Source organism: Harpia harpyja, chromosome 9, assembly GCF_026419915.1.
Source record: "Harpia harpyja isolate bHarHar1 chromosome 9, bHarHar1 primary haplotype, whole genome shotgun sequence".
Taxonomy (NCBI): Eukaryota; Metazoa; Chordata; class Aves; order Accipitriformes; family Accipitridae; genus Harpia; species Harpia harpyja.
The window spans coordinates 11,926,160-11,938,647 of NC_068948.1; the positions used below are offsets into that span (position 1 = coordinate 11,926,160).

Here is a 12,488-nt window from a genome sequence, read left to right on the forward strand (position 1 = left end):
CTGTTAGCTATCATGTTTTCCTAAATGCCTTTTCCCCTTGGTGCAGACTCGAATAGAGTGGCACCAAAATAACAGAAAGAGTGTGTTATGTTGAGTAAGTTTGTGTGTTTAGAAAGGTCCGAGCACTTCTGAACTGATACATTTAAATTGCTTCAGCTCCCTAGGGTTGGATGCACTCTGGATTTATCTGCCACGCCAATTATGCTGCTGCAGCTACAGGGTATAGTTAAAGTGGTAGAGCCTCCTAGTGCTCATGGAGGCTAGAGTAGACCTGTTCTTTTAGTGGTACAGTGAGAAAATAGGAATAAGGTTTCCTGGTGAAACATACAATGCTGCAATGCTCCTTCTTGTAGTGACAGGCACTGTAAAGAAAAACATGTCAAAAGGAAAACCTTAACTTTTATAGGCCTACACTGAAAGTTTCTTGTGTAGATATGCATTTATTCTAGTCTTTCTTTAAGAAGAGAGAATCATCCAAGTCACCTAGGTATGGGTGTTCTCCTGTGCCTTGCAGCGGAGGGGTAAGATTGAGGCATTTTGCTGTCATACAGCCTGGGCTGCTCCACCTTCGGGCAAAGAGAGGGAAAGCCTCACCTCAGCCTTTGCTCCTCAGGGGTCTGAGACAGCTATTTTGGCAGGAGGGGGCTTAGAATAATAGATTAACACCTTTCTTGCAACCTAACTCTGAGGGTAGATTTAAAATAACAATTTGTTATAATCTTGGGTCCATGGCTTCACATATTAAAGTGATGTGCTGCACACAGCCTACACGCTTCCCTAGGCAAACAAAACAAGCGTGGAGACTGCTAAGCCAGAAATGTCATTGTGCAAACAAATGACTTTTCATAACTCAGTGGTTTTGTTTTAAACAAGAAGGAAGTGGAATTGGAGCTGTCAGGAGTAGCAGGTGAAGTCACCTTCCAGAGCATCAGAAAGAATATTACCCCCAAAGAGATTTAAGAATTTTCACCAAAATCAGAAACAAATACCAGAGGTTTGGAGCCCCTGTTATGGTTACTAGGGGAGGACTCCACATCAGCCTGTCAAACCAACTGCAGGACAACAGGGCCACCTAGTCCCAGTTCACAGAGCAGACAACGAGGGAAGAGATTAGCTCCTGCCTTTTGCATCAGAGTAGGTGCACAGTTAACAAATGAGATGCTTTCAGGTCATCTTTTTCCCTTGTAGTTTTTGGTGTTCTGTTCCTTCCCCTTAAATCAGGAATTAAGCCAAAACTGTAATGAGTTTCTGATTCTTTCCATTGAGTAAAAACCTGAGCAGAAGACAGGAATGGAGATTGTTGCACTGATTTCTCAAAGACAGCTGCTTGTCGTGGGCACCTCTACATTTGAGGGAAATAGAAAAGAGACAGGAAAAATGAGGCCAGCACTAGAAGCAAAATGTTTTTATTAGCTTCTGATATTTCAACCCTACCTACTTAAGCTGCAGCTAGAACCAAAAACCGTATCTTTGTAAAAAGACTACCAGAATCCAAAACAATCCATGAAAGTTTTCCACGTGTATTAAAAGTTTAAATTCAAAAAGAACTTTTCAAGGTTTCATTTTCTAACAGCATCTTCATAGAGATAATATCCAACTTCTCTTCCTAAGTACAGATACAAGGCAAACAAGCATCCTACAAAATAATCTATGGAAAAAAGTAGTTTAGGAGGGAAATTAAGACAAGTGTAATAATCCACTAGCCAGACACACAGGTTAAATGTAACACAACCATACCATCAATGAAATATTTAAAAATGAAAATAAATTAAGGTTACATCAAAGTTCCTGCTTTAGTTTTATTGTTTAAATCCTCAGTATAGTACATACCACTGCGTAATGGATCATGGCAAAGACTTAGCACTAGCATTAAAAAAGTTGCTATAGAAAAACTTTTATGAAAATAAAACAAGACCGAGGATACTCCTTCACACAACTGTATGATGACTATAGAAATTCCACTGAATCAGTTATTCAAACTAGGGCCATTTATCTTTAAAAGAGCTGTGAACTTCTGTTAGATCTGGGTTGCAAATCTGAACAGCCATGAAAATGGAGATAAAAGTCAACGAGCAGTGATCCATACATTCTGGCTGAACAGATGCTGTCTTACCCCTTTCATTGCTTAGCCAAGCTGCACATCTTGTTCTCCCCAGTACCTGCACCCCAGCAAGAATGCAATTTTGCAGAGCACGTTTTTTTTGGCAGCATGTTGACATTTTCTGAAAACCAAAATCTTGTTCTCAAAAGGCCCCAGTCACTATGTGAGCAATGTGAACACAGGCTTAAAAGGCTTTGTCAGTGTGCTGCTTTACCTCTTGTACATGGTGCTTCAGACTCATTTGGAAGCCAACTGCCACATCATCATAGTATATTGCTATTTTTCTAGAAAACATCAGTAAGCATCCCAGCTCACTATTACTACACCCTCCTCATTAACTGTAACTGGACAGGAAAGACCTAAGTGGTGCTTTATAGGACTTGCTCTACAGATTTAAAGTAGGCCACCAAACAGGAAAGCAAACACCCTCCACGGCCTTTGCAGTTTTGTAATATGTAACGGAGAAAACAAAGGACTTAAATACACTAAAAGGTATTTAAAAGACATTTTATCCAATTATGAGTTTCTGATACTACAGTAAACCATCCTGCTGGATCCCTCCCATTATGCAAACTGTAAGAAAGTAAGTGAACGTTCCTGTGAACATGCTATTTCCCTAATACTAAGCTCCTTGTTGACTATGAATTTAGGTCTGCATTTATTAGATAAATCTTTTAGAGGAGACAAATATTTAATACAAATACCCTAATCAGTTTCTGGTTTAATTGTATCAAATCTTCAGTGTTAAACCTAAAAAGAAGAAAATCTCCACAAAATGATGGTTAAAAGAAGAAAATCTTGACAAAATGATGGTTAAAAGAACAGTGTTTTTGCTTGGTTACTGTGTGGGTGTTGCAGACAAGCTGCACCTCCAGAGTTCATTTCGTAAGGTTGCAACAATGTCTACTGTCCTTTGTTTTCTGGATTTGTTGTGGTGGTTTCAGTGCCAACAGGTTGCACATTGTCTGCAAGATTGTGTGCATGCTCAAGGAACAAGTCTTTCAGTACGCTCAGCTCCTTGGTCAGGAGCTTAATTTTTGCCTCTAAACGTTCATTTTCTTCTTTGAGCTGGTTGACCCTTTGCAGCGTGTCTTGTGCTTTCTGCTTGCTTTTTAACCGGCTCTTTTTCACTGCCATGTTGTTTCGCTCTCTGCGCTGACGATACTCATCACTGTTTCTATCCACAAAGGAATTTTTCTTTCCCTGTTTGCTCGGAGGCACAGCTTTGCCTCCGCCACCAGGACTAACGGGCACCAGCTGGGGAACCTGCTGCAAACCACTGGTGTGTGCTTGGGTGTGAATCACGCTTACTCCGTTCGCATCTGTAGCAGTGTTCTGTTGGGATGTCTTGCTCATTTGGACAGGCTCTTCTTGGACACAACAGAATTTATTAGGAGACTGAAAACTGTTGTGTTTCTAGGCGTTTCCAACAGGTCTTCACATGGATTAAGGGCAAGGTGAACCTAGTAGGGAAAAAAAACGCTATTAAAGGTGCTAGCTTCAGCTACAATCTTACACATCACTGACTTTAGCATAAGGTACTGATGGTACATCTGGCAATAACACATCACAACTGTGCTGGAAGTGGACAAGCTGCCAACTACATTTCAGAAGCCTCTCGAACGTATTTGGATTGGAAGGGATTGCTACTGGGTCATCTAGTCAAGCTGTTTGCATTGTTCACTGGCTTTACTCAGTTATTCCAAAGCCATCCCTGATGGATGGGTGTCTAGCCTAGCCTCGAATATCTCCAGTTTCACAACCTCTGTCTTGGCAACAGGTTCCACTGTCTAACTTTTCCTCCAGTTATATAATTTTCTTAATTTTCAGACTGGAGTTTTCCTTCTGCAGCTTAAACCTATTAACAGCCTGACTCTTGACCAACAGGAGTACTTGATCCTTGTCCTCTTCAGACCATCCCTCTGGGTGTATGCACGGACAAATTCCTCCCTGGTCTCTTTTCTCTGGAGTGAGGGTGCTCAGACTGTCCACCCTTCCTTGATCATCTTACAGCACTTGAAGGTGATGTCCAAATTGATGACTGTTTTAAGGTCTCACTAGTACCAAGTGGAAAAAAATAATCTATGGAAAAAGGTAGTGTGCTGCGAAGGCTGTGACTGAGTGACATTAAAGGAACACCTTCAACCACAAGCAAGGTAAGACAAGCTAAGCCTGTGACAGTACTGTAACGAGCAGGTGGGACAGGAACATAGGGTGATGGCAATGTGAGAATCACTACCCCGCAAAGACAGGGGACTGTTGCCACCCATAGGAAGACAGCAGCCACAGCTGACTTGTCCACAAAATACGTTCCCCTGCTGTAGCTCCTGCACTGGTCATTGTCCACTCTCCAGGCGACAAACAAGCAGGACACCCTCTAACCTGACTCATGTTGCCCTGCTGCTGAGGTCAGCCTGCTCCTGGCCCTACTGGTGGCACAAGGAGGACTCCACCACAGCTGCTGCAGGGACACAGCCCCAGCAAGGCTAACAGCTGCTCCCCTTCTCTCCCCATCTCACAGGATGACCTCCTAAATGTCTGGGAGAGAAGAGGGGAAGGGCAACAGGGTTGTTCTAAGTGCCTGAAATGCCTACCTACGGCTCCAACGAAAAGTACTCAGTGATCAGTCAAGCGAGTGTTGATTTCTTGTCATGTTAAAGAAAAGTATCTAACTGGCATAAAACAATCCTACTCCAAGACCAGATTGCATTGCATGCATACATGCAGTATCACACAACTAGTGTTCAACATCCTCCTTGCCCATCCTCAAGAGGACCCGCTGGGAAAGCAAGTAGCTGAAGTTAGCAGTGGGCAAGGCTAACCGCCCAGTATCGGCAGTGTCCAACCCAGGGATTACAGCTTGCATCAGTAACAGCACAAGAGACGGATGACTGTACTCCTGTGTCTAGCTGATGAATGGATGTGGCGAGATGTTTGTAAATGAGCTGCTGTGTGTCACTGGTTGTTCTAAACTCACAGGTTCATCAGCTGTCTACTGTTCTTGTTTGCTGGTTTTTCTCAGCAGTCTGAGTTGCTGTTTTACCTTCTGCTGGGGTATCATTAAAAAGGTTAAAATTCTACTGTCTAGATCAATAGCAAATTTTCTTCCATAATGAGGGAGCCAGAACAGAGTGTGGTTCAGTAAAATTCATGGAAAAGCCTAGTAAGTTTGGCTCGAATGTTATTCAAAATTAACATTCTCTGTCACTGAGAAGTCGTCTCACTTAAAACAAGTGAAGATGTGTGAGTACACCCACACCCCTCCTATCAAGAAATCTTTTCATTTTCATATTTCAGGGCAGAAAGAGACCATCAACTCTTTTTGAAATCTGTATAGCTAAATCTATATAAATATATGCCTAACCTTTGTATTTAGTATTTTCCCAATTTTAACTCTTAAAGCAACTTTTGCAAACCACATTTAAGTCTTAGATTCTGACTGAATAAGCAATTTGGTTCAGCAGTTAAACTGCACATACAGCTAACAAGATGTCACTGTGCACAAATGCCAGACTGGCAGGGCCAGTTGTAATAGCTGTGCATGTATGATTGCACTGACATTTTTAGTCAAGATGCAAGTGTATGCTCCTCTTGGAGCATATACTGGCTTTGTCTCGGCTTTATTTTTAAATACAGGATTTCTGTAGCCCTCAAAGACTATATAGCTCTGTTTGTTAGATCGCCTCCAACAACTGAATTTTTCCACTGATTTTTGGCATCTTTTCAAAGTCAGACAGAATGCTTTCCTGTCCCCTCTATTTCAACATATTACAGTGCTTGCTAACTTCATCTGGACAGCCCAGTTAAGTAACCCATACCATTTTCACGATCTGCTTTTTGTGCTTCATGAGGTACTACAGAGGAAGGGGTGGCTCCTGCCCCTGAAGGCACCCCACCTGACCTGTAACACGTTTCTTCACATCACCAGGTTCCATGTGCTATTTCTCTCCATGCTATCGAACCTATTTCATATTGCTTTAACATTCCCTTCAGATCTCTATCAAATTCCCCCATAATTCAAAGGAAAAATTGTTCCATTAAACCGCGTTTTAATGGAATATTTTAGTTGGGCAGTACATGGATATGAGCAGAGAAGATGAACCAGTGTCACACCTCTCAAGCAAGAACAAGTCTCCCTCAATTCCTTCCCACTGGAAGTGATCCATTTTGTATCAAATAACTATTTCTTGAGTGAGTCACACTCTTACCTGGCCTGATGATCTGAACCCTTACGTGGGAGAGATGACACCTGAATTTCTGTCCTGCTCCAACTAATTTATGCAAAGCAAGTAGCACTAACTGTCCTGCATCACAGATAACCCAGGAGTGGTAACTGTTGAGGCTCGAAACTGATTTTCCCCCCTAGTTATTTGGAGGCTGGATCCCTATTACCAATTGTCAGTTCTTCAACAGAACGAGAAGGAAGGATATCCTGGATAGCAACAGGTGCCATGGGGCATCCTTCAGGGAATACTGCAAGGAGATTTAAAGGCAGCAGCTATGAGACATATGGAAGGGGCTCGCAAGAAGGGTGAGGTGAAGGACACAGTAATCAGGAGAGGCCATGAGGGTGGGGAGGTAGATGGGCCTTAGAGTTCGTTTCTCAGACACTGTGCCACACAAACACAACTGCTCCTCTCCACAAACAGGTTGGTTTCCTGTGAATGGATGATATCCCCGGCACAGCAGGAGGCAGCTCCTCAGAGAGCCAGCCGAGTTTCTGAGCATCTTGTTCCCATAAAGCTGCTCATTAGCTTGAGCTCAGTGACAGCCCTAGGCTGTTTCCACCCAGCACATGGTAGTGTTTCCAGTGGCCAGTTAGAACTGCCCTGTTCTCTCCTTGGGCCACCAACTGACCACCCACTACAGCATAATAGCTGGTAACCAAGAGGTGTCTTCTCAGGCAGAGAGATGTTTCTTACTGTCTGACAGCACTCCTCAGGGACCACAGAGACTCCCAAGCAAATCAAGGCCTTTATTATCTTTGCTTTCACAAAAAAAAAAAAATTCAAAAAATTAAACTTCCAAATGTTTGGTTGGGGGGGGGGGATGTTTTAATTTGTTAATTAAATCAGTATTTTTTTTACTTAGCAAAAAATACAAAGCGCTTCTCTCTGCTCCTTTTCTGAGATATGACTGTGTTGATTCTAATCATTAGTCAAGATGACTTTATTGCACAAATTCACTCAGCTGTCTTGTCTAATGCATAATCGGTCCCAATCTGAGCAGCAATGGGTGGCCTCCCTGCTCTTTGACTTCAGTAGCAATACCCCAGTAGGATCTGACTCAAAATCCAGATGACCCTGTACAAAGAATGACAGCATAGAACTCCAGGCATACGTTTGCTGAACACTGGGAGGGCCCGCTCCTGCGTGGTTTTCTGCACACTCTCACAGGCAAGTTAGTAAGAGCTGATGGTTACTCTCACATACTGAAGGCTCGGCAAACACTTTTCTGAGACTAGGTAGCTTAAACCTATCATCAGTTGCCACAGCTGACAACATCACTTTCCCGCATTTTTCTCAGAATCCCCATTTTTTCCATACACCTTACAAGAAAAACGCACTCACTCCAACATCCTTAAAAAAAATGCGCTTGTAACATCATAAGTATGTATTTTAATTGCAGGCTAGCAGCACTGATGACAGAACTGCAAACAATCCCAGATGCCAGGAGGCAAGGAGGTATCAATTTGACTCGGTCTTTCGAATTATAATGAAGTTAGCTATTTCTAAAGATGAACTAATTCCTTAAATCCAGAAGTTATTCAAATTATGAATTTTTATACTTTCTGAAGAGGTGCTGCAAGCAGCATGGCACTATTACTGAGGGGAGTATTGAGTTGTCTTAATGACTGCTATTTCCCACCAGATGTCAGAGCTAAAACCAACATCGAGCTTTCTGTGACAGACCCGTTTTGAAAGTTGCATCTGGAGCTATAAAAATTTGTCGGGAACCAGAAAAGATTTGCCAAGACATTCAAAACTCCACTGAGAAGCTAGAGAAGAAGAATACCGCTTGTCAGAGCACGGCATTTTGTCGTGGTTCGGGGCAGCTCCCGGGATCCCTGCGGCCTTGCGCGCTCCCGGGAGCGGGCGAACGGCGCCGGCGGGGTCCCAAGCCCGGCGCGGAGACCGTTCCCTTGGCCAGGCACCCTCCTTAACGGCCGCGCCTTGCGGCGCCGGAGGACGAGCCGTAACGACCGCCCGGCCCCGCCGTCACGAGCACCTGGAGGCGCCGCGGCCCGGCCGCGAGGCGGGGAGGCCCGGCGGGGCCGGAGCCGCCGCGGGGCCCGGGCCCGGGCCCGGCCCGCCCCATCTCCCCTCCCCCGCGGGCCTCCCCGGCGGGCCCGCCGCCCGGGGGCCGCCCGTCGGCGGCCGCGCCGCTCCTCCTCCCCCGCCCGTGCGGGGCGCGGGGGTGCCCGGCGCTGCCAAGCCGTGACTTCACCGGGGGAGGGAAGGGGAGGGGAGGGGAGCCAGGGCCGCCCGCCGATTGCATCATGCGCTCCCATGCGCGGCGCCCGCCGCGGCACCCGCTGCGACACGGCGGGAGGGAGGAAGGGAGGGAGGGAGGCGGGCGAGGGCCGGCGCGGCCCCCCCGGCTCCCCCCTTCCCCGCGCCCCGGCCCGCCGCCCCCCGCGCGGCCGCGCTTACCTGTGGCGGGGCGAGCGGGCGGTGGCGGCGGCGGGAGGGGCCGGGCCGGGCCCGAGCCTCTTTCTTTAAAGTGTGGCGTGCGGGCGAGCGGCGATTGCGACACCCTCCCGCTCCGCCCGCCCCCTTGCCAATCGCCACCCAGCCGGCCGCCGGGATGATGCAATAGCCGCCCGGATTGGCAGCCGGCGCGGCCAATCAGGCCGCCGGCACTCTTAAAGGGCGAGGCCGTGTTGTGGTGGGGTTTGTTGTTTTTTGGGGTTGGGGTTTTTTTTTGTTGTTGTTGTTGTTTTTTTCTTTCCGTGAGGTCGGTGCGTGTCCCGTGAGGCTGCGCCCTGCTTGCGCGGGGCGGCGCCGGCCCCGCCCGCCGCGTCGGGAGCCCGGAGGGCCCGAGGGGTGTCACGGCTTCCCCCGGGTTTGCGCTCCCGTGCTGCTGCAGGCGGGGCGGAGGGAAACCCGCTGCACGGCCACGCGTGTCCCCGGAGCGGCCGGCTGCGCCCTGGCCCAGCCGGCGGGCGCCATCTTCCCTTCCCCAGGGGGGGAGAGGGCTGGAGGAGGCGTCGAGAGGCCTCCCCTCCCGCCCCGGGGGTTGGCGGGAAGAGGAGCGAGGCGGCCGTCTGCCCCGCCGCCTGTGGGGAGCCGGGCGGCCGCCCCCGGTCCTCCGGGCCGAGGAGCCTGGCGGCACCTCCGGGCGGGCCCCACGCCTGCCTTCTGCCCTCAGCCTGAGGGAGGGAAGCCGAACCCGTGTTTCCCCGGTAACTTCCCCTCACAGGCAGCGCGGGGAGCTCATCCCCGGGCCACGCGTGCGGGAGAAGGCAGTCTCGGTCCCCCCGCGAGGCCGAGGCCGGGGCCGGGGCCAGGCTGGGTGGTTTCTTGGGGGCAGCTGGCACGAAATTGGCCAGCGCCCTACGGGCATCGGAGTAGATCGTGTTGTGTTTCTGTACCGATTGGCATCTCTTAATTGTTCCTGGGCTGCTAATTAACATCTGGCAGTGTATTTCCATGTCAGTGTAGCTGCTGTGTGGTTTGCCTCTGTAGGATGTTGTGAGGTGCAGTGGAAGGAACACCAAAGACATCAAATAAAAACGTTGACTGTTCTCTTGACAACAGAAATTATGGCAAATTCCTGAATTTTGTAGATGATTAGCTAATTTTCCTTTTCAAACATACTTTAAAAAAGTAAGAAAGCTAAATGCTGGCAGATTAGGAAACATCTAGGTCATAAGAGTTAAATGTCATAGGAAGATTATGCCCCGATTCAGTGGTATGTGTTTGTTATTGTAAAATATATTTTGTAGAGAAGAACTTTTTTGGCCCTTAATATTTTCCAGACACTTTGGTTCACATCACCGTCGTTCTGCCTAAACAAGCACAGTATAAAAATATATATGCTCACATCTCTAAGTTGTACGTGTGCGGGGTGTATTTGTAGCTCTTCGAATGGGAAATACTTCAGTACGTAAGTATGCATATTTGCAGTGGGCAGTTCTAAAAATCATTGGTTTATAAGCAAGTTTTGAACAAGTTTAGGTGTGCAGACAGTGAACGCAATACCGGCGAAAGAGTAGTTTTTGTTTAAATGCAGAGAGAAAAAGTACCAGTCTGTATGCTACTCCAGTTTAGCACATAGACTTACTTGGGAAATGTTTCATGTCCGCAAAAGAAGAGGGAAGAATCAGATTTGTAAACACAGTTGCAGAGCTCAGTAATGTAGATATAATTATTTGTATTTGCCATTTTTATGGCTGTCTGATGTCGTGTGGGGGTTTTGTTGTTGTTTTTGTAAAGCCCTGTGGAAAATAAACCACATTTGCAGAAGAATTCTGAGGATTAGTCTGGGCAAACAGTTTTACTCAGCTCATTACCATGAAGATACTTTTCCTTGTCAGTCATCAAGTATTTGCTTTAACATCTCTAATGTTTTCTCAGTTGAAACTGTTACATTTTCTGTGACAATGACTCATTCATCTATAGCTAGAGCGAAATTCCAGGTAAGCATTAAACATTATCCTTTGCTCACAATAGTTAAGTAAGTGTGTGCTCTTACAGTGCTTTCCTAGGATTTTAGAGCACTTTATGACCATTCATTCATTAATCCTCATCAAAGCAAGCTGAAGAAAATAAAATGTAGACCAGTTTGTTCTCATGGAGTCTGATAATTTTAAACATTAAAGCTCACACATAATTCCATGCACATAAGGTGCTCCAGCGCTTGGTTGGCATTGTATCCTATTACAGGAAAACCATCACACAGTGTACTTTAGTGTTTGCAGGATTTTTTTTTCCCCACAGCGTTACAGTATAAATAAAATACGATGGAAGTGACCTAAAAAGTAATCACAGAAATATATGGGCAACTGCTCTTCAGATGTGGCATTGAAATACACACTTTACCTGCTTATTTACAAGTTACATGAGCTGTGCAGTAGCTCTGGACTCGGGTGTCGCAAGCAGGCTGGTCCCTGCTGGGATGGAGTCCTTTTCACTCTGATTCTGGATGTGTTCCTATAGCAACGGTCTACCTCTACGACTATAGATAATATTGTAATAGTATCTTATTTTCGTGTGCATAATCTGGTCTCATGATTCTTTAAAGACTGTAGTCCTGAAAAAAAATTACACAGATATTCAGCATCTTCAAGTAATCCACGGCAAATCACAGTTAGAGGCGGAAAGGCTATTAAGGAAATAGAAACTGTGGGAATTGGAGGCAGAAGGTATAAAGGGGAGAGGAGCCTGTGGGGGTAAATGTCCCTGTTTATTACCCACTCAGTCTGTTCTCTTAACGCTTAAAAAAACATTTAAGACATTCTCGGCAGCCTTCCACTTAACAGTGTGAAAACTTTTGTTGCCATTTGAATAATTTCTGTTGTGTCCGATTCCACTGTTTATGCACGTTACCTCTGTCTTCATGGGTAATTATTTCTTTGTCCTAAAATAAAAACCATACAAACACCCTGGACTACAACCTACACTTTAAAAAATACATTTTTCTGTAAACATTCAGTTCTTTACCTCTATTTTCTTCATGGATAAGCCTTCACTGGATTTTTTTACTTCAGACTTGCACGTTTCTGTTAAAGGTTTACTTTTCACATGTGATGCTACTGTGTAGTTTTTTCCTTCTGGTCTAACATCCATGCCTTTGAATTCTTCTAGATGAGAAGTCAGTCATTTCCTTTCCAGTGATTTAGAAGAGAGGAAAATAAATGTATTTGTATATATATTTTACAAGAGGAAATAAATAGGCCCCTTAGGTAAAAACACGCTATTGCAGGCTGTGATGTACAGTGTGTTAATGTATTTGAGGGCAAATGCACTGAATTATAACAAAATAAAAGCTTTTCTTGATAACTGCTACCCCTATTCTCTCAACCTAGATTTGTTCAAAACTAGATAGAAACATTCTCTGAGTATGATTGCCTTCCTTATGATCACCAAGGAGATGGCATTCATTCAGGAATATCCCAGAAATACAAAGTCTGTAATAGAGGTTTTCCCTAATCTTATTACTGCAAACCTCCCTTCTCTTAATAGCCCTTGCATTTTGGTATTAAAAGAATTACTTTTTGCATTCAGGACTGACCTGCACCAAGATCAAAATCCTATTGTTAGAAATCTAAATTTTGCAAAGCTGAGGTTATAAAAGCTTCAGAAAGCAGAGAGATTGCTGGGTTTCATTTATCAGGAATCTGGCTATATTTCAAAAAAATAAAATTCAGAAAGAAAAAGCATTA

General features: G+C 45.5%; 1 protein-coding gene across 3 annotated transcripts; it reads right to left on the bottom strand.

Moving 5' to 3' along the window:
- Positions 1–1,390: 1,390 nt before the first annotated feature.
- CEBPG (CCAAT enhancer binding protein gamma) lies at positions 1,391–8,894 on the bottom strand. 3 transcript variants are annotated; one of them, XM_052798256.1, is made up of 2 exons: positions 8,755–8,894; positions 1,391–3,564 (listed from the first exon to the last, which is right to left on the bottom strand). In XM_052798256.1, exon 2 carries the CDS (start codon positions 3,455–3,457, stop codon positions 3,005–3,007), a length of 453 nt encoding a protein of 150 aa, XP_052654216.1. In that variant the 5' UTR covers positions 3,458–3,564; positions 8,755–8,894; the 3' UTR covers positions 1,391–3,004. The 3 variants fall into 3 exon arrangements, with proteins under 3 accessions (XP_052654216.1, XP_052654217.1, XP_052654218.1); XM_052798257.1 differs by lacking the exon at positions 8,755–8,894 and adding an exon at positions 8,117–8,264; XM_052798258.1 differs by lacking the exon at positions 8,755–8,894 and adding an exon at positions 4,696–4,718.
- Positions 8,895–12,488: the final 3,594 nt, after the last annotated feature.

What these genes read in the sequence shown, in the direction of transcription:
- CEBPG (XM_052798256.1), bottom strand. Translation starts at nt 3,457, where the DNA reads ATGAGCAAGACATCCCAACAGAACACTGCTACAGATGCGAACGGAGTA.